This window comes from Crocodylus siamensis, chromosome 5, assembly GCF_052110815.1.
Source record: "Crocodylus siamensis isolate JL-2025a chromosome 5, ASM5211081v1, whole genome shotgun sequence".
Lineage (NCBI taxonomy): Eukaryota > Metazoa > Chordata > Crocodylia > Crocodylidae > Crocodylus > Crocodylus siamensis.
In genome coordinates this window covers 16,987,136-17,008,271 of record NC_143399.1, presented here as the reverse complement: position 1 = coordinate 17,008,271, position 21,136 = coordinate 16,987,136, and the positions used below count along the sequence as shown (strand labels likewise).

General features: G+C 45.2%; 1 protein-coding gene across 4 annotated transcripts in view; it reads right to left on the bottom strand.

Annotated features, from left to right (window-relative positions):
• Positions 1–17,180, bottom strand: part of LEPR (leptin receptor) — an 82,862-nt gene extending 65,682 nt beyond the window's left edge. The window contains exons 1-2 of one of the 4 annotated variants that reach the window (XM_090049634.1): positions 10,777–17,180; positions 459–511 (exon numbers count right to left, since the gene is read on the bottom strand). In XM_090049634.1, coding sequence (XP_089905760.1) covers positions 459–511; positions 10,777–11,114 — 391 coding nt within the window. In that variant the 5' untranslated portion in view covers positions 11,115–17,180. Of the gene's footprint in view, positions 1–458; positions 512–8,072; positions 8,247–10,688; positions 10,756–10,776 lie in introns of those variants that run through there. The other 3 variants (XM_090049637.1, XM_090049636.1, XM_090049635.1) reach the window with 3 other exon arrangements.
• Positions 17,181–21,136: the final 3,956 nt, after the last annotated feature.

Below are 21,136 nucleotides of genomic sequence, written 5' to 3'. Positions count from 1 at the left end.
TTAACTTGGCTTGATTCACCACAACTATTTCACAGTTGCTATTTAAAGATTACATTTTTTTAAATTAGCTCCTGAAAGTTACGGAAAAATCCTGCAAAGTGCTATGTTGGTAACAGAAATTCTGGATGCAATGAGAAATGAGTCATAAGGAAGGGCATGTTATGCCTGAAGTCTTGTCCAACATCACTCCCAAATATATAGCTGGTCCAGTAAAAGGTACTAAACAAATCCCTTAAATGCTAGGTGAGAAATACATGCATTTAGGATTTGTTCTGTATTTGTGTGGCATCTAATACAATAGAGTTGTGGTCTAAAACTTGTTCTCTTGAACACTGCAAATAAAAATGATACCAGAAAATCTTCCAGAATCAAGTTTTTTATTTGTCAAGTCAATAGCCAGGGGAATACAAGTATTCAGAAACAAACATTATGCCAAAGTCAGTGCCCTGGTAACTTACCCAAGTGCAGAAACACTGTCAAAACTTTTTGCCAATACATCTTCAGACTAGATCTGCAAAAAAAGAGAAAAAAATAGAGAGAAAAGAAAAAAAAAAGAAAAAACCCACAATAAATGGAGACTCATAAATTGACAACTGCCTATCTATTACTCTACTAGGATGCTGGCACTTTCTAAATTATACCTGTTTGCAAAAGTAAGAAAATGTATTCTTCTGAAAACAACACTGGACTTGCGTCGGTATGCTGTTGTTAATTTGATGCTGGTTGCTTCATATGAAGAAAATCAGAATGAATAGCATTATAGAAGAATGGTGACAGGCTTTTCCTCAAAGTAATCCTGCTTAGTCGTGATTAAATATCAAAAAGCCAATTTCTAAGCATTAAAATTAGGCAGCACTTCATTTCCCTCATGCATTTTTCAACTCATATACGGCTTATTTTCTGTCTTTGCACTTCTTCAAGGTATTATAAATCCACACAGCCATAATGACTGAGCACTACTAATTTCTAGAATACAGCACACACATCTGAGCACCATGATTTCAGCAATCCATTTTCAGTAATAAGTTATTTCAACTGTAGACATTTAGCTAAATATTACAATTAACACATAACGACTTTGTGTATAGATTAGATCGGTAGATGGCAGTTTGGGCATTTCAACCTTGCAGTTTCACGAGGTCTGCTCAGATCCACATGTAAACACATTTATACTTATGATGGAGGCATCTAGCAGAACTACATAAACATGGTTTGTTCAGTAGAAGACTCAGGTTTTTAAAGAAAAAATATTGGACGTAGTTTTTTCCTACCCAGATAGAGCTCCTTAGCCACACTAAATGGATATGATTCTCAGAAAACAAAATTTAGGAAGCTTTCCCAACACATTCACAATCTTTGTATATTTCAGAGCATCACACCATTGGGCCTCCCCATATGATGCCAATAGGGCAAGTATACCCATGACTGTATAAACCATTGATAATTCATTTCCTATATACAGTGTCTTCAATAATGCCTTCACAGCAGATCTGTTCCCAAATCTCCAGTCTAGAGTGAGAACAGGGGCAGAGAGAAAGACAGAGACTATTACAAAAGAAGACATTTGATCCCAGCTCCTCCACACCTTCACTGTGCAGAGCCTGGTTATTCAGAGCATCTGTCAACACAGGGAGAAGTTTAAACTGGCAGTGTTAAATGACAATGACACCACTATCACCCTTCATTAAGGCGGTAGTGAAAAATGCTCTTGCTATAAAGGCACTTCAGTTTTTACAAGATCAGGGTTTTTCTTCTTCAAGAAACCCACAGCAGTGCAACTGAATTTCAAGCCATGCATGCCCTTCTCTTCTGTACTAAGTACCTTGACTGTGCAGGATTTTTGTTTGTAGCTACATCCTGTGAGAAGAGTTCGCCATGCCTACTTGTTAGCTTCATCCAGTTTAATTAAGACACAGTTGAGCTGTGTTCCAGTTATTAAAGAAGAGAGTTGCAAATTGTAGATGTAACGCTTCATAGCCCCTGCTTAGGATAAAGGGCTATCTCAGTTTGCTAGTGTTCTTACCTGTCAACCCATAACCAGGGTTTACTCTGATGAGGGAGTTATCCTGTAGTGCAGCAGAGGTATTATAAGGTCATTTTCCATAAAAAGTCTTATCTAAGTCTCGTTCTATCAGTGCATTCTGTAATAGCTGGACATGAAGCCTGGGTGTAACAGGCTACCTCCAGCCATTTGTCAAACTTGTCAATTCATAGGCTTCACAGTTAGTGATATTTCCATGCACTTACAATGAAAAAACCCCCAACTTTTCTTTATTTCTGACAAACAGAAAAATAACTTTTATAAATATAACTGCTGAACAGTAAGCAGCGAGCAGTTCCCTCTGGGATAAGCTGCTCAGGTGTGAGATTGCCATGAAGAAGGTTTGCTCTGTGCTAGGAACTTAGGGTGGCTGATGGGTACGTTTGACTAGTGCCTGGTGTGTGTGTTTGGGAACTGGGGGGTCCTTTTCTTTTCTTTTTTTCCTTCTCTCTTTTTTGTTCTTTTCTTTTCTTCCCCCTTCTGGAGTGACCAAGTGACAGAGCTTACTCTGGTTTGAGTAATTGAGGGATGAAGCTAGAATAGGCAGCCTTATAAAAAGCAACCCATGGGAGCAGCAAGCAGAGGGCAGCAAAAAGAGAGGGAGTTTGCTTAAGGCATTCGCCCCAGAAGGGTGCCAGGGAGCAGGAGACTCTGTGCCTGCGTGTATGTGTGTAAGAGCCCTGGTGCAAGTGTTTGACATGCAGGTTCTTGTGACACGTCTTATTTCCCCCTTTCCTCCCCCTCTGCTTCTTCCTCCTTACAGGATGGGTGTTCTCCAAGGAGCAAAGGAGACACAAATGGAGTCTGGGTGAGCTGTTGGCCTGTGTGGGATGTGCTATATTTGTGTTCCTCTCACAGGATCAAGAGCACATCATCTGCACCAACTGTAAACTGGTGTCTGCCCTGGAGGAGACGATTCAAAGACTGGAGGCGCAGGCAACTGGGTGCCTCCTAATACTGGGGAGGCACCAGTATCCTAATACTGAGGGGGGACAGGACACCAGTGGCCAATCACCAGTAGAAATGCCAGCAGCAAACCCGGAAGTACCACTGGTGCGTCTCAGGGTGAGCATGGCCAATCTCAGGGGGTGCAGGTGCACCCATGCGCGCCCCGGATGCATTGCCAATGCAGGTATCCATGCTGTACTGCAACTGCAACCAAGAAGATTACTTGGACAAGAGTTATGAGAGGCTGGTAGTGGAGACCCCAAAATGCAAGGACAAGTAGCAGCATGGAACTATTTGAAGGAGGACTCCCAGAATTGAAGAGCAGCAGATTGATGTCAGTGGCTGCTTTCAAGCACTCTCCAATGGAACTGCTGAGGAAAAAGCAGAGGAGAGGACACCTGAAAGCATGAGGCAGAAGAGGCAGTAGCCTAGAGAGCAAGAAGTGCAAGGTCAGGAGCTTCAAGAAGGAAGAGAACAGTGGTGGTAGTTGATGACTCCCTTCTGCAGGGTACAGAGGCACCAATTTGTCCTCCAAATTTGGGGGCCTGGGAGGTGTGCTGCCTGCCAGGAGCCCAAATTCAGAACATCAGAGAGAGACTGTCAAAGCTCAGCCATCCTTTGGACCACTACCTGTTCCTCCTTGCCCCTGTAGGCACCAACAATACTACCAAGAATACCACCAAGAAGATCAGAGGTGACTATGAGGCTCTTGGCAGGAGGATCAAGGGGTCTGGGGCACAAGTGGTGTTCTCATCGATTCTGCAAGGGTACAGGTAGAGACCACCGTATCCTGGAAGTGAATGTGTGGCTGAGATGGTGGTGTCAACATGAAGGCTTCAGCTTCTTTGACAAAGGGCAGATGCTCTTGGGAGGAGGACTGCTGTCAAGAGATGGGATCCATCTAAGGGGAATGGCGAATAGCATCTTTGGGCATCCCCTGGTCAACCTTTAAACTAGGTTCCACGGGGGATGGTGTTCAAAACCCTCCAGCAACAGAGCAAGCAGTCCAGAGGGGAAAGGACTCAGAGAAGCAACTCAACTCTGGAAAAAGGCCAGAGAACTATAGGACTGTAACAAGTGGCACAAAAGGAAAGCAAGAATGCAAAAGATGTCCAATGCATGTAAACAAATGCATAAAGTATGGGGGGTAAACCAGATGAGCTGGAAGCTGCAGCCTGGAAAAGAACCATGATCTGACTGGCATCACTGAGACCTGGCGGGATAGCTCATACGACTGGAATGTCAACATCAAGGGTGACACTCTGTTCCAGAAGGACAGTGTTGGGAGAAAAGGTGTTGGTGTTGCACATACCTTTTTCCCTGGTTCAGGAGAAAGAAGACTGCAAAACAGAATGTGAAGACGAAAGGTGAAGATGAAAGGTGAAAAATGCAGCACTGATATAATGATCGGGACTTATTATAGGCCACCCAGTCAGGAAAAAGAGGTGGATGAGGCATCCTTCAACCAGGTGACAAATCTATCCAAAAGCTGTGGGGTGGTACTGATGGGAGACTTCAATTTTCCAGACATGTGTTGGAAGAAAAATGCAGCCAAACATAAAATGTCAAGCTTGTTCCTAACCTGTGTGGAGGACAACTTTTTGCTCCAGAAAGTGGCAGATACAACTAGGGGATCATCCATCTTGGATGCTGTCCTGACTAACAGGGAAAAATTGGTAGAGGAAGTGAAGGTGATGGGTAACTTGGGAGCAAGTGATCAACAATACAACAGCATTCTAGATCCTGAGACAGGGAAAGCATGAGGTCAGCAAAATTAGCATGCTAGATTTCAAAAAGGCGGATTTCAACTGAAGCATAGAAAACAACATCTCTTGGCTGTATCAGGAATCAGATGCTAATCGGTGGAAATAAAAATAATGTATGTCCATGTTATCAGATGTTAGCATAACTGCAACAGAAGGTTCCCATCTTAAGCCTGACTCATCTTGATCTCCTGGTAGGAAACTAACACCCAAAAGGCTTCAAGAGAAAAGGTCCTGCCTCTAACACCCTACACCTTCTACCTTGGATATTGTAAGTCGTTGGGTTCTCATCAAGAGCAGCTACCACAGAGGAGAGGCTGCTACTGAAATACCAAGGCCCTATTGCATTCGCAGGTTTAAAACTCAGGGGTGCTGTTTTGTTTCCCTATTTTTGTGCTGCTTTCATCCAGATAGATTACATAGAGGTTGGAGGCAAAACCAAGCACAGATTCCCACTGCTCACCCCAGTTGTTGCCAAAAAGGAAGTCTTAGGTGTCTTCTAAGGTTACATGCATTTTTAGACCCAATTGCCAGGGAACAGGCATAGTAAGAAATCAAACACACTTTGATACTAGGAATGGACAGATGTCCTGAAGAGAAGATGAAGTTATAGCTCCAGCCATTTCCTAACAACATTTTCCTTTTCTTATTGCCTTTTTTTATCCTGGTTCCAACAACACCAGAAATGGGAAACACAATTGCCCATGCTAGCAAAAAACAAATGCAGAGCTGGGTGTCATCAGTGTACTGACGCCTTGCTGTCCATTACTAGATGATCTCTTCCAGAGGTTTCAGAGTAGGGTTGAAATATTGTTGTAGGTGTGATGATCCAGGAAGTGTACAAGGCAAGGACTTTACCAGACCAACTGTATAGTTGGGAAAGCTGTTGCTGAGTGAAGTTTCTGGCATCAATTGGCCTTCCAGAGATTTTACATTTAGTTTGAATAAAGTGGGCTAATAAGCCAAGCCCTGTAGCAGTCTATAGATAAGAATCCCTAGAGTAGGATAATAGCTGCTGCTGCTCTTAGTGGGCTGGATCCAATCACAACTTTGGATCTCTTTACCAATATAAATTATGAACTCTTTTTAATGAACACTAAAAATAATGAGCTCCTCCCAGTAAGTCACAGTAAACAGGGAACACAGGGAAAGGGGGATTCTGGGAATGCAGGTTTATTATTTTTCTTAGCACGTAATAGTTTTTTTTATTGCCCTGATAGATTTCTACCTACAGTTCAGTCCTGAAAAAAAAAGTCAGAGAACAAATGCTATTAAATATTTTCAGGTGGCACTGGTAGATATAAGATTAGACTTAAGGACAGTGAATAATTTTCTGCACCAGTGATGCAGGTGGGGATGGAAAGAGGCAGCTCTACTTGTACCCTGTCCTTGCAGCACAGAATCTTGGATAGTTGCCCAGCATGTTTGCCCCCGTCTACAAGTAGTTTGGTACTGCAAATGTACTTAACACCCCAGTTAGGATTAGACCCACCATGCTAAGTGTTATAGAATGAAACTGTAAGGAAAGCCTCTGTAATATGTGTGGTCTTATCTCTAATTGGAATTGACAAACACGATGATGGAAAGGAGGATAATGAAAATAAAATCAGGCTATTACATATGTAGTACAACCTCTTGGGACTACTGGCACAGGAATGTAGTTTCAAGATTGGGACCTTCAGTATTCAAGCTGAAATAGAGGTAGAATGACCTGGTGGCCTGTATGCTCCCATCTATGGGGAACTAAGCTATTCACAGGGGAGGAATATCAAAAACATTTAATTTGTTTCTCCTAGAGCCTTCCTCACTCCACTCCAACCACCTTATTATTGTAAATATTTATTTCTTGTATATTAAATATCTAATTAAAATGAGAGGAATGAAAGAACTTGTCCTATTGGAATGGTCCACTAGTATTTGAACAAAATATTAGTAATAAAAAGAGCATGGCATTGGTTAATAGTGCTGCATCAGTATTACTGATTTAGCTGTTATTGTTAATTTGACTGTTTTTCAACTCTGATCCATGTAAAAACAAAACTCCCATTGACTTAGGTGGGGCCAGGATTTCCCTAACAGAGATTACATGAGTATGAGTTGCTGGATCAAAGCTTTTTTTCTGTTACCTATTTATTTGATATGACTGATCAAACTGAAATCAAAAGCACCCTGAATCTCCAAGGTCAGAAACTTGCAGGAACCCAGTTATTAGAATATCACAGAAGATTTGTATTTCCTTACAAAAAAAATAACAGCTGCCAGTTAATGGGAAATAGCAGCATAATACTATATGCACACAGACTGTTCTTGCCCTTAAAAAAAACCACTCTGCTACAGCTGCTTTTAAATATTAAATAGATCATTTTAAGGATAGAATATCCTAGGAATAACATCTTGGCTTACAGGCATCTGGCCTGATTTTCAAAGGCACAGCTCCCATTGATTTCAGTAAAGCCTGTGGTTCCTCAGTCAACACCTCTGGCCATGAGATTTTATTCAATTTGTTTGTGATTTAGTACAATAGAGGATTTTGTACTCAAGTAAATGAAACAATTTGGAAATCAGCCATGAACTGATTTTGCTTGTGACTAATACCAACATTTTAGCCATTAAGCCCAAGATCTTTCATTTCTTTAGTCACTACATACAATAAAGTCTGCAAAGAGCAACTATATCCACATTGCCACACCAACATGCCTCAGGTCTGAGCAGGAGGAACCTATGTAGAAGTTTAATGGGCTGCTCAGTCTTCACGGGCAGTCAGTACTTAGCCTCTTTTCTGAGAATGCCAGAAGAGCTCCATCTATAACTAAACATGGTTTTCTGAAGAGGCCACCTATTTATCAGGAGCTGGGCAAAGACTGCAAACATCCATGCTGCTATAACCAGGCAGATCCATAGGGTGTGTAGTGCAACTGTTACATCCCCACTTTGGATTACAGTGATTCCTTCTGGATCACAAGAGCAGCAGCTGGGGACTTCAAGATCTCAGAAACAGGTAAAAAATCTCTTCCCCATCTCCCCTTGCCTGCTTGGCATCCCCTTTTTTGCCCTTCATTGGCAGAGGCGCTTCCCTTTCCCTCCCCTCCTGTTCCTCCCTCTTCCACCCACCACTGTCATTGTTTCTGGCAAACCTGGAGCAGGGAGGAGCTCCAAAGCTGCTGCGGCCCCACTCCAGCCAGGCTGTGTGAAGCTGGGCTCAGTGGGGACAGCGGTGGCAGCAGGTGGGTTCCCCCCCAGCCCAGTCCCCCCTCTGGTGTTCCTCAACAGCCCAGGAGCAGGGGTAGGGAGAGGGAACAGTACCCCATGCATCCACTCACCACAGTCCTGACTGAAGCGGAGCCAGAGCGGCTGGGACACCAACAGCGGTGGCAAGCAGATCTCCCAAAACCCTTCCTGCTCCAGAGGAAAAAGCAGAGAGGGCAAGAAGGGGACTGGGAGGGGAGGGGAACGTGCCATGAACGTAGATTAAAAGGGAGGGCTGCCAAGAGTGGAGGAAGGGGGGAGACTCTTATGACTTCACTGGGGACTTAAAGTCTCCGCCTGCTGCTCCCACAGTATGATCTTCCCACAAGGAGGGGGAGCAGGGTGTGCAACCACCCCTGCAGTGCTGGTCACTGATCCCCAACACCCCTCTTTGAAATCCTGGATCTGCTCATAGTTGTAACGTAACTTGTCTTTAAAATCCCATTCCTTGTATTTCAATCACAAGCTACCCTAAGCCATGTTGGGAAGGGTGACAAATAAGTCAAATAAATCAAGAGTGACATATAAATCAACTAAATAGGTTGAGCCACAGAATCTTTGTACTTTACTCTCTCTTTAGGGAATATAGCAAAAATTGTAGCTTTTGCATGCTTGTAATGCACATTCGTTGCAAGTGATGGAGACTGCACAAATACTAATCATTTCAAATAACTAATAGATAACAACTGTTCTTTAACTGTACAGATACTTTATTATTTATCATTGCACGTATTCACTTTGTGTTCTCAGTGCTATCAAAAGTAAAGCTTTTTGTAATTATCTAACATTTAAAACTCTTTCTATATTATAGCTGCACAAGGTAGTTATGGGTTTCTCAGTGTTTTCATTATAAACTCTATTTATAGCTTCTGTGTCAATAATTAGTGGATTAAATTTCCTAAGTACTATTTTATCACTATGGACTATAATGGCTCCCATAGTGTCAGTGACTCACAGATCAGCCAGTCATCCACTGCACATTTGCTGAGACTTGTCTTCTGCTGGTTTAACCATTAAAACTCCAAGAAAAACAAAGTCAGTGTTTTAGACCACACCAGCCTGAGGAGGGTCTAGCTCTGTAGACCCAGTTGATCTGTTATATGGAAAGCTTCACCTGTTACAGAAAGTTTGATCAAAAATCCAGAGGTTTAAATTGCAATGCTTTCTGGAATAAAGATTTTTAGTTTTACGCTTGTAAGCTCAGTCATCCTTTCTGACACCTACTATCAATATTAAGAAAGGAAGGAGTCAATGGATCACATGAACGGTTCTCTATAGGTGACTCATGTAATTGTTTTGATGGATATGGAACAACTCACCACCTTCAAGCCATTTTTTCTTAAAGAAACTACTTTCATGGCTAGCTATTGTAATCAGACAGTAGTGGAGGTGTACCTCTGCAGAGCTACACTTCTCTAAACCCCGCAACTGCCAGTTACTTCCCAAGCACAGGTCAGGACCAGCAGCACAGTGTTAAAATGAAGGTGCTGCTTTTTTTTTTCTAATTTGGGTGCTGGTCATTAAGTGTCTATATATCAATTTACAAAATGACTTTTCAAAGCAGCAAGGGCTCTCATTAACTTTCTGAGAGCCATGAAAACTTCAAGTTGCCTTAGGCATGCAATGTTAACCAGCTAAGTTCAAACATTTGTACCTAAGCAAATGGACAGGTACAGATAACTCATAGCAACTCCTAGCTACTATGTATCTTCACACAAACCACTTCTAAAAATAAGTCTCTCTTTTTTACAGTAATCACACATGATTAGTTTCTACAGAAGAAAGATTCGTCTGGACAAACTCTGCCCTTGTTTCATGCACTGCGAGTCACATATGGTACGATGAAGAGTTAATTTAATTATTATTACATGAAGCAGCCAGAAGAAGCCTAAACAAAACTAAGAGAGTAAATATACAGACCAACTTAGTCTCACTTCCGAGATCTTTGCAATGATATTGGAACTGCTGTTTTGCTTTGTTTGCGGTCATGTTTACAATATTTGCAAAAAGAAACATGACTTTTACTTGATTTTGTTATGGGGGGGGGGGCGAATCAAACTAGTTTCTAGCCAAACAGACTTAAAGTGGAAAACAAACCAGATCACGGACTCTCTTTCCAGATCTCTGTTTAGTTTTTAGCACCACTATATATTTTATGTAGGCACATTCTTGCCAACTTCAAGCTAAACTTCTGTTTAGTTAACCTCTGCCGCTTTCTGGGACCTCTTCCAGGAGGTCTAAATGCATTATTTAGTTAGCTCTCTCCTTCCGAGTTCAGAACCAGACTGGACTCTAGCTGTTTTCTTAACATTTTGCACACCCCGGGCGTCAAGACACCAGGCAAGAAATCCCGTGCCCGGCTGGTCAGCCCGCTCCCCCGGCTCCTCAGAGGCTCCCGGCGCAGCGCACGCTGAAGGGAGCATCCAAGCGTGTCGCTTGCTTTGATCTTTTCCCCACTCGGTGGCCTCTGAGGAATTTTCTTGCTGAAAATCTTGGGGAAACTGGGGAAGACCCCCGCGCCCTTCCCCATTTCTATCATTGGTGTGTGTGTGTGGGGGGGGGGATACATTTGATTTCAAAAGCCTTACTTCCCCGGGGGGCCGTGAAGGGGAGCGAAGCGCCGAGCCCCACGACTGCGCTCCGCTCCCCTGGGAACCGGGGCAAGCCCGGGGCGGCCCCGACCGACCTACCTGGGAGCGGCGTGCCCGGGCGCCGTCCCCGCACCTGCTCCCGCCGCCGGGCCGCGCAGCCTCCTCCCGCCCCTGAGGCACCACCTACCTGCTCCGCTCGGCGCCCCCAGCAGCGCAGGAGGACGGGGCTGGCTGGATGCGGGAAGGGAGCCCTCCCGGCGCCTCCTCGCAACCCTGCTGGCATGGGAGTGGCAGCGAGTCCTGCCCAGGGAGGGCCCGAAGGAGGCCCTGGAGCCCACCCCCTGCCCGGGCTAGCCACCACAATCCCGGCCTCCGTGAACGCGGGCAGCCCCAGGGGCGGTGCTCAGCGCCCTGCCGCCGTGAGGGCTGTTCAAGTGCCCCGGGACAACCAACCCAGCCCAGAACCCATGTCGTAGCTACCCCTGGAGCTGTGCTTCCCAAAGTGTTCCTCAGCAGCACCCCCATTTATGGGCCATTTCTTCAGCATGGCCCCTCACTCCCAACCCACCCCCACGCCCCTATCCGCTGATGTTGTGACCCCCTTTGGGGCCGTGACCCGCAGTTTGGGAACCACTGCGGTGCAGCGTCCCTAACCCAAGCTTATCTGACTTCTTCTCAAACACCTCCAGGGATGGAGATGGCACAGCTGCCCCCAGTCTAGTCCCCTGCCTCACTGCTGTAGCAGGGAAGAAGCTTTTTCCTGATACCCAAACTAAAACTCCTTTGCTGCAGCTTCAAGCCACTGGTTTATGTCCTGCTCTCTATGGCAAAAGAAAAAAGGTGCCCCCCCAAAAAAAGTGTTCTCCCTCTCTTTCATGGCAGCCCTTCACATTTTTGAAAGTTGCTACCACATCCCCTTTTTCACAAGCTGAACATGCCTATTTCCCTCAACTTCTCATATAATTTTTGTTGCCTGTTTCTGGACCCATATCCTTTTTCTATTTTCTTTTTCAAAAGTGGAGCCCAAAACTGCACACAATACTCTTGAGGGGCTTAATCAGTGCAGAGCTCCAGCCCAGCTTCCCATCTGTCACGATCCTTCTGAATTGCACTACTGCCCTTCAGTGTGTTTGTAATCTTTCCCAGTTTCATGTTGTCTGCAAGCTTGCTCGAGAAACTCCCTAAGTATCCAAAACATAAATAATGTTGAACAGGACAAACCCCCGTTGGACTCCACTCAAAACCTTCTTCCATGGATAGATGTATAATTATCCTTTGCTTGGGATTAGACACATCAAAAGACTGAACAGCTTTCACATGATACATGGGCAGCTGGTGCCTCCCAAGTCTGGGGGCGGGGGGGGCACCAGATCGTCAAGGGGGGGAAGTGTTTCCCAGTGGCCGATTGCCGAGCCAGTGGTGAAACTGGAAGTGCACTTCCGATTTCGCAGCTGGTCCTGCCAGGGGATGCACAGCCAATCTCGAGGGGTGCATGTGCACCTGTGTGCACCCCTACCTGTCTCCAATGACATGAGATGTCTGCGTAAGATCTGAAAATAAAGTGGGAAGACAAATTACCAAACACAGAGGTACTGGAGATTGCAGGACTGACACACTTGGAAACCACCATCAAGAAAAGGATGTTGTGATGCATCTGCCATGTCAAGAGAATGGGAGGAGACCTTATCCCCAAAGAACATTTTGTATTGTGAGATTCGAGATGGCTCTACAAAGTGGAGTCACCCTCTATGGTGGCACCATGATGCATGCCAAAATTATAGGAAGTCTTTCAACATCAACATAGAAAGTTGGGAGAAGCGTGTGAAATCCTGTCTGATCTGAAGGGAACAGCTCTACATGAAGCAGCTTTAATCCAGAGTTTGGAAGTAAAGCAAGAAAGAAGAAAACAGTGTCTGTATGCTTGGACTCCAATTCAGACAACATATGGATCTATGAAACTTGTAACAAGCTGTGTTGCTCTCAGATTGAGCTTGCAACCACAAATGGATTCATCTGACTAGACCTCTTACGTGTAAACCATGATCCAGAGGATCAATGGTTGCCTACTGCTGCTTGGGGCTATTGAGCCAGTTATCTAATCTACCTTATAATAGTTTTGTCTACTCCATATTTCTCCAATTTGTTTATGAGAAGGTCACATGGGAATTTGTCGTCAAAAGCCTTATCTAGAACAAAATCCCAGATCCTTAATTTACATTAATCTATTGCAGGGTCAGGCAAAATATGGCCTGCAGGCCACATCTGGCCTGCCAGGCACTTTCAGTAAGCCCACAGTACTCACCAATGAATTGTACCTTGCCCAGCCCTTCCATCCACAAGGGTGGAAGCGTGGCGCCCACATATATATATGCCCCCAACATACCCTACTGTGCCTCGCTCGCACCCTTGTGGGCAGAAGGGTCCAGCACGGCCAGCAGGCAGTTTCCAGGCGGGGCTGCTGCAGCCACTGGGGACCTGCTCAGCTTCCCTGGCATCCTGCTCACTCCTAGCAGCATATAGGGAAGTGATGGGGATGGGGGCAAAATGGCAGATGGGCAAGAGCACAGGGTGTGGGGTTTGGACTTACGGCAGCATACAGCCTGCAACCAGGGAGGTGGCAGCAGCAACACGGAGCTCAGGTGGGCAGCACGTGGGTGTGAGAGAAGGTGGCAGGGTGCGAGGATCCCCCCCACCACACTTCCCCCGTGGTGTGGAGCCCCAGCAGGCAGCAGCGACAGCAGGAGCAGCAGCAGGTATGGGCACTTGGGGTGCTGGTGCCCAGCAGTGGGCAGCTCCAGCCAGCACTCCACATTGCAGCAAGCACAGGCCCCGACAGGCCATCTCTATTGCCAGCGCCATGCACACGCAGCCCCACGCTCATGGAGCACAAGATGAAAAGCCCACACACTGGAGTCAGCTGCCTTCCCTGTCCCCTGCTGCACAGATCCCCATACTCCCCCCACAAACCCCACACATCGACACTGTGCCCCCACATATACACAACCCCAACATACCCTATGTCCCCACACACAGCCACAACCCACCACAAACCCCCCATACCTCACCACACAACCCTACCATACACACACACCCCCACACCTCACCACACACACACACCCCAGACACACCCCTCACATGATATTCAAGACTAAGAATTTATTTTTGAGTTATTATGCAATCACCTCTATATAAAATATACAAACAAATCATGACAAAACTATTAAAATATGTTATAGTAGGCATTTGACTTGTAGTGTACGATATGGTTTATTTCTGGTTATAAGATGGCAATTCCTCCCCTCCCAAAAGGAGTATTCCATGGGGCAGGGGGGGACTTCTGGTGGCAAAGGTCAGGAGTTAGGGGCAGGACTTCTGGTCCCAAGATGGCAACTAGGGGGCAGGGCAACTTTCAAGGAGCAGGGCTACCCACGCAGCCCTCAAAAGCTCACCAAACCTCATTAAGCAGCCCTCCATCTGAAATAATTTAGAGGCTCTGTTTCCTGGGCACCACCTGGGATAACAAGGAATAATGGCCACAAAATTGATTGAGAGTGGGTTCAGGCTTAACAGTTAGGGCTGCCAGGCTCTGGAATGGGCTCCCAAGGGAGGTGGTGCTCTCCCCTACCTTGGGGGTCTTCAAGAGGAGGTTGGCTGGGGTATTATTATCCCAACACTCGTTCCTGCCCAGGGTAGGGGGTCAGACTTGATGATCTGTTCAGGTCCCTTCTGACCCTAGAAACTATGAAATTATAATTGTCTGCCCCAATCTATTGTTATTCCGGTATGCAACATCAAAGTGGAAAAGGAACAGATAAATCAGGTTGATAAATTTAACTATTTGGGAAACTGGTACATGTGATCATAGTTTCATAGTTTCTAGGGTCGGAAGGGACCTGAGCAGATCATCTAGTCCGACCCCCTGCCATGGCAGGAAAGAGTACTGGGGTCAAATGACCCCAGCAAGATGTTCATCTAACCTCCTCTTAAACACCCCCAGGGTAGGAGCCTGCACCACTTCTCTTGGAAGCTGGTTCCAGATCCTAGCTGCCCTGACCGTGAAGTAGCGCCTCCTGATATCTAACCTAAACCTACCCTCTGCCAGCTTGTGACCATTATTCCTGGTCACTCCTGGTAGTGCTCGGGGGAACAGTGACTCCCCCAATGCCTGCTGATCCCCCCTGACTAGTTTATAACAGGCCACAAGATCATGAAATAAAACAGAGAATAGGGATGGAAAAAGACATATTTCTGAAAATGAAAAAGATATTGACAAATAGAAAAATTTCTATAGGGACAAAGTTAAGAGTTTTGGATTGTTATGTTACACCAGTCCTGATCAAAATGCTGGACAATATCGCCAAGTATGGAAGGAGAATTGAAGCAACCAAGCTGTGGTTCTTACAGTGCATCTTGATGGTATGTTGGATAAGTCACACTGCAGATGAAGATATTTGGTTATGAGCAGGCTACAGAAGGAAGCTGCTGATTTACATCAGAAAGAGACAGTTGGAGTTTCTTGGACACATTATGAGGAAAGAGGAAATTGAAAGTCTGGTCATAACTGGAAAGACTGAAGGAAGGAGAGATTGTGGAAGACAGATGTTGACTTATGTCAAGAGTCTATCTAAATGGATGATTTCGACACTGGAAATTCTGTATGCCTCAAAGAAAAGAGATCTGTGGAAGACCATAGTCACCAACATCTGATTTGGATATGGTGCCTACAAAGAGAGGGAGATTGTTATCTAATGTACTGTGGTGGTGCCTGGGCATATTAGTCCCTTGCTTGGACACAAACATAACAAAAAGTTGAACCTTACACAGGGATTCTCCATACACTTCTCAGTGGACAGGGCAGATCAGCCTTTATGTTGTTATTTATCCCCAAAGTTGCAGCATGAAATTAAGGAGACAGGCCCAGATTTTACCCAAACTGATCTGTGCCCTTTGGCATCCATGGCAGCAGAAAGATCTGACCACATAATCCCAATTGCAGAATAAGGACCACAGACATTGTTTAGTCTACAAAACACATTATTCCCTCAAGCATATTCATTTTCTTGATCCTACAGTGATGAAAGGGTGAGTGTGTCCCAGCAAGAGTTACCACATATCTTACACTAGCATGCATTAGTTGCAGGCCTGCAATACAGGTCAGTTTTAAGTAACAGGTGTGAGAGAGTTCTGGCATAATCTTCAAGTCATTAGTGGTAGATATCTGTTCTCTCTGGCTTGTCACCTTTGCACCAAAATTGGCAGGTAGCATTATGACTGCTTTCCTTCCATATAGGAAGATCTAGTGAACACCAAAAAAAACATTTTTCTCACTACTAGTTTCACTCAGGTCTTAGATTTGTTAGATAAACTGAGACATGGTGAGGCAAAAATATGATTCCACCTTTCAACAACATTTGATTTAAAGTTACATAGGGTCAGCCAACCACTGCAGATAAAATTGGATCTAATCCTTCAGAAAACAGCAATTAATATAAATGAAAGTAAAAATATGTGCAAGTATCTGCAGGGCTGACTGAAACCATGAATAGCCCATTTTAAAAACAATCTTTTACAATTACGTATAATAAATGAACTTTTTCTCAAACCTTAATTGTGGCCTTTCATAAGAGAAAAGTAGTTGCTGTTCAATCACGATATCCGAGCCAGGATTGGGTTATTTTAGTTCTTTAGTTGGGTACTTCAGTTCTTATTTATTTCTTATAGTTGTTAAAACCTCTTTAGTATCAATGAGCATAGTACTTAAATTGAAATAAATGAATTCAATTGGATATTTTTGTTATTTTTCTGATAACTGATCAGAGGTTACTACCAGTATTTTGATACTAAGTATTCAAATTTTGTTGTGTTGCTGAGTTGTGACTTGTTAGCTAACTTGCACAATATCCTTTTGGTTCTTTTACCGAATGAGTTCAAACTGAAGAGCTGGCTTGCACAGGGAAGTTTCCACAAACATGTGTATATTCAACTTTGAAATTCATTTCCTTCAAGCATTCTTGACAGTACTGTCTGATTACTCAACTGTTCATGAGAGGTGGTGGGAAAAGATGATGGCAACTACATGAGATAAGATAAAGCAAATTCATTTTTAAAATGAATGAATTTTCATAGATTTTTTTTCTTTTGGGATGCATTTGTCTAGTGCACACTGATTACTATGTAAAGAAATTTAATGACAATCCTTATCCTTCTTGAATGCAGAGTGGGTGTATTTTACCTAAATAGAGAACCTTCTGGGAACAGTGTGTACTGTCTGAATCCATAGTAACATTTGTTAAAAATTAAACTTATTTTCTGTTTAAGTATTTTGGTTAATGGTTTTAATGGTGCAGCATGCACAAGTATCCCATTAGTAATATGAAAGGTGACAAACAAAACTAAACAGAGGAATGCTTGCCAGCTACTTAAGCCTGTTTTGTTGCAGTTTCCAAGGATCTCTATGTTTTCACCAAACAATTAGAATAAATGTTGTGATATTCATAACAAATATTCTTATTACTGTGTCTGAAGGACAAAAAATATTGGCTTTTAAGAGCCAAATTCTAATAACTTTACTCACGCTATGCAGTGTCTTACTCCAAAAGTGCTACTCACTTCAGTAGGACTCAATGAATATACTGAGTTAGGTACTATGTGGTGTGAATATGACACTAAAGAGCTCATTTGTAAAGGTTATGAAAAAATATTAAAATCAATACTCTAGTAGATATTATAAGTATTAACTATTGGTTTTCTGAGTTTCTTTCTTTCTTAATACTTATATCTAGGAGTAATATAAGAATATAAATTCGATGAGGAAATATTAGGGCTGGTGAGCCAGTCAATTGACTGCACATTTTTTGACCAGTCAAAGATTATACAGATATTTGGAAAATTGCTATTTTTTATAGTTTTCTTGACAGAAATATAATTTTATTGTTTTCTGACACATTTCTTAATGGAAAATTTGACCAGTCAATTGACCAGAGTTTATTTGACAGGTCAGATACCCAACTCTAGAAAATATTTCTTCCTCAAGTAATTATTACAATAACTTGCCATGATTAGAAACATGCAAGTTGGAAAAAAATAACAGATAGTCATTTAAAAAGATCTAGGTATCTAAAAAAACCTCTATTGTAAAAATATTACACTAACTATACATGACGGCATATAATCTCCATTGTGTAATTAATACAGGATAAGACCTAGGCCTGTGTAAAGCAGCAAGTATTCGATTTGGATTTGGATTCGGATTCAGCTATTCAGAGAGACAGTGATTCAAGTCACTGTCCCGATTAGATTTGGCCATAGACTAAACAGGCAGCAGTCCTCGACCATGCTGAACACAGCTTGCTCCTACTGGTAAGTCTGTTGTGGTGGGTGGAAGGGGGAGGAGTGGGGTGGAATCAACACCCCTATGGCAAGGGAGGGATTGGGGCTGGGGCTGGGACAAGCTGCCCAGTTGGGGTGGGGGGGCGCGAGACTCGGTGAGGGGGGTTCCCACCACTACACTCCAATAGTCTGGCAGCTGCTCTTCCAGTGGCTCCTCCGGCAGCTCGCACCACCGGTCCAGAAGGGCATGGGAGCAGGTGTGTGCCCCCTGATCTGCATAGGGCAGGCTGGGCCAGGCTGCACTCCGGACAGGTGGCGGAAGGTACTGGGAGTGGGGGCTATGTTCTCCAGCCGTTTACCCAGCCGGGGCAGGGAGGTGCAGGATGCTGCTGCTGTGCTGCCTCAGACAAGCGGCGCACAGCAGCACAAGCCACTCTGACCTCCCTGCAGCTCCTGGACAAGCCGCGGTTTGCCCCGCCATGCCCTGGCTGGGCAAGCAGCAGCAGGGTATGGGGGCGGGCACATGTACCCAGATTGGGGAGGGGCCGGTGACAGGGCCTATGGGGAATTTTAGGGTGGCTGCAGTCCCCCCATAGTCCCCGCTCCACTGCACTCTGCAGGGTGGGCAGAGGCAGGGCTACACTCCAGGCTACTGCTAGCCACCTGGAGTGCAGCACTGGCTCCATCCACCCTGTGGAGCACAGCCCTGCAATGGGCTGCTGAGGCTAGCCTCCTGGAGTGCAGCCTAGCCCAGTCTACCCTACGCAGATCCAAGGGCACGCACCCACTCCCATGCTCTACTGGACCGGCGGCACACAGTGGCGGGAGCCCCCCTCCCTGAGTCCCACGCCCACCCTGGCTAGGCAGCTTGTCCCATCCTCAGCCCCAATTCCTCCCTCACTGTGGGGCATTGATCTGCTCCCCCATGCCCCTTCCCTCCTCCCTCTGCTCACCACAACAGACTTATCAGCTGGAAGCAGCTGTGTCCAGCATGGTTGAGGATTGCTGCCTGTTTAGTCTATGGCTGAATCTCCCAATTGGCGCTGAATTTCTCTGAATTGATTCAGAGGCTTCCAAGTCAATCCAGACCTTTTAATAGGTCTCCCAATTCAATTTGGATTCAGAGATTTGCTGCCGAATTGGGCTGAATCTCCTCCAAACTGAATCAGCTACCGCAGCTTTGCACAGCCCTAATAAGAACCTGGTTTTCCTTTCATTCACAGCATAGCCAGGATTGCACCTATAGTGGCTTGTGACATAACTGAAAACATATTTGAGTTCTTTGTCTTTGTGTCTCCAGTCCACCTGTCCTATATGGCCTTCTCCCAATATTCTGCACAGGCCACTGCTTCTGGCGTTGGTGTTGTCAGATCTTGTGGGGTGCACTGTAGTGCTACAGGGCATCTCAAAAGATGTTCCACGATTTGCTTCTCCTGACAAACACATGGGTCAGTTGCACAGAGGCCCCATGATTTCTTGCAAAAGTTGCATCTGCCAGATCCACTCTCAATCTGTTTAGGCTTTGCCCTGTGTGCCCTTTGTAATTGGAGCCACATGCTAACGCCTCACTAGGAGTAATTCCTCGCCAGCTCCATTCAACAACTTTGTCACTTAATTTATCCCATTCTTTTTGCCAGAGGATAGTTCTGGCTGATTTCAATGATGTGGTCAATGGTATATTGAATCAGAATCATAGGGCTGGAAGGGACCCTGAAGGATCATCGGGGTCCAGCCCCCTGCATGTGCAGGAAAGACATCTGGGGTCAGACGACCCCAGCCAGGTGACCGTCCAGTCTTCCCTTGAAGACCTCTAGGGTAGATGGTCCCCTGGGGGGAGCTTGTTCTATAGTCTGGACACGCTAGCTGTAAAGAAGTTTTTCCTAATGTTCATCCTGAAACTATCTTCCAGGAGTTTGTGGCCATTGTTTCTAGTTTCCCCCAGGGCACCCTGGTGAAGTTGTTCACTGAGCCCCTGATGTATGCCTCTGATATAGTGGTGAGCTGCAATCAGGTCCCCTCTCAGCCTTCTTTTCTTTAGGCTGAAGAGTCCAAGATCCCTCAGCCACTCCTCATATGGCTTGCCATGCAAGTCCCTGATCATGGGGGTGGCCCTTCTCTGGACCCTCTCAAGCTTTAGCACATCCTTGTTCAAGTGCAGTGCCCAGAACTGGATGCAATACTCCAGTTGCAGCCACAAAAATGTTGAGTAAAGCAAGAGAATTGCTTCTTTGATTTCCTGGAGATGCATCAAATGATACATGCCAGAGTTTTATTGCCCCTAGCAGCTAACGCGTCTAATTGCTGGCTCATATTCATGCTGGGGTCTATTGTTACCCCCAGATCCCTTTCATTTGTAGGGCTGGTCAGGCTAGCAATGCCCAGCCTGTAGGTGTGCTGGGGGTTCTTCCTTCCCAGATGCAGCATTTTGCATTTCTCCAAGTTGAACCTCATCTGGTTCCGTTCTACCCAACACACCAGCCTGTCTACGTTTGCTTGTATCTGCAGCCTGCCTGCGGGTGTGTCCACACAACCCCATATCTTGGTGTCATCTGCGAACTTGGCCAATGGGCTTTTCACTCCCTCATCCAAGTCATTGATGAAGATATTGAACAGCACTGGGCCCAGTACTGACCCCTGGGGTATGCCGCTGCCCACATCTCACCAGGACAATGCCAATCCATTCATTTGGACTCCCTGTGTCCTACCCCGCAATCAGTTTCACGCCCACTTGATGGTCCCACAGTTGACTCGATACCTTCCAGTTTTCTGATCAGTACCTTGTGAGATACCAGATCAAAGGCTGTCTGGAAATCAAGGTAAGAGATAATGGTATGGATGAGGTCAAAAAGCTATTTCTCGATGAGAGACGACAGTGCACTTGTTGATGTCCACATAGCAGGTGGCGGTCATCTGACTCTTGTACCTGCTGGTCACTGTCACCTCCTACTTTCCTCCTGATGTAAGGGGGCAGTATGCCAGATAGTGCGTATAGGCAGGGAATGGAGGTGGTGTAATAGGCCTTCTCAGAGCTGATTTAACCGTGGCCTGCCCACCTGTTTCTGAGCTAATTGCCCACCTTCTCTCCTGCCATGCCTTGTTGGTAATTAATTGATGTCAATTAAGCGGAAGGCTGCCCATTTCCTGCCCTGATGCCAGGGGGCGCTATCTGCAGCTCCATTCCTCCCCTACACAGCAGCCCAAGCCTCACAGATGGCATC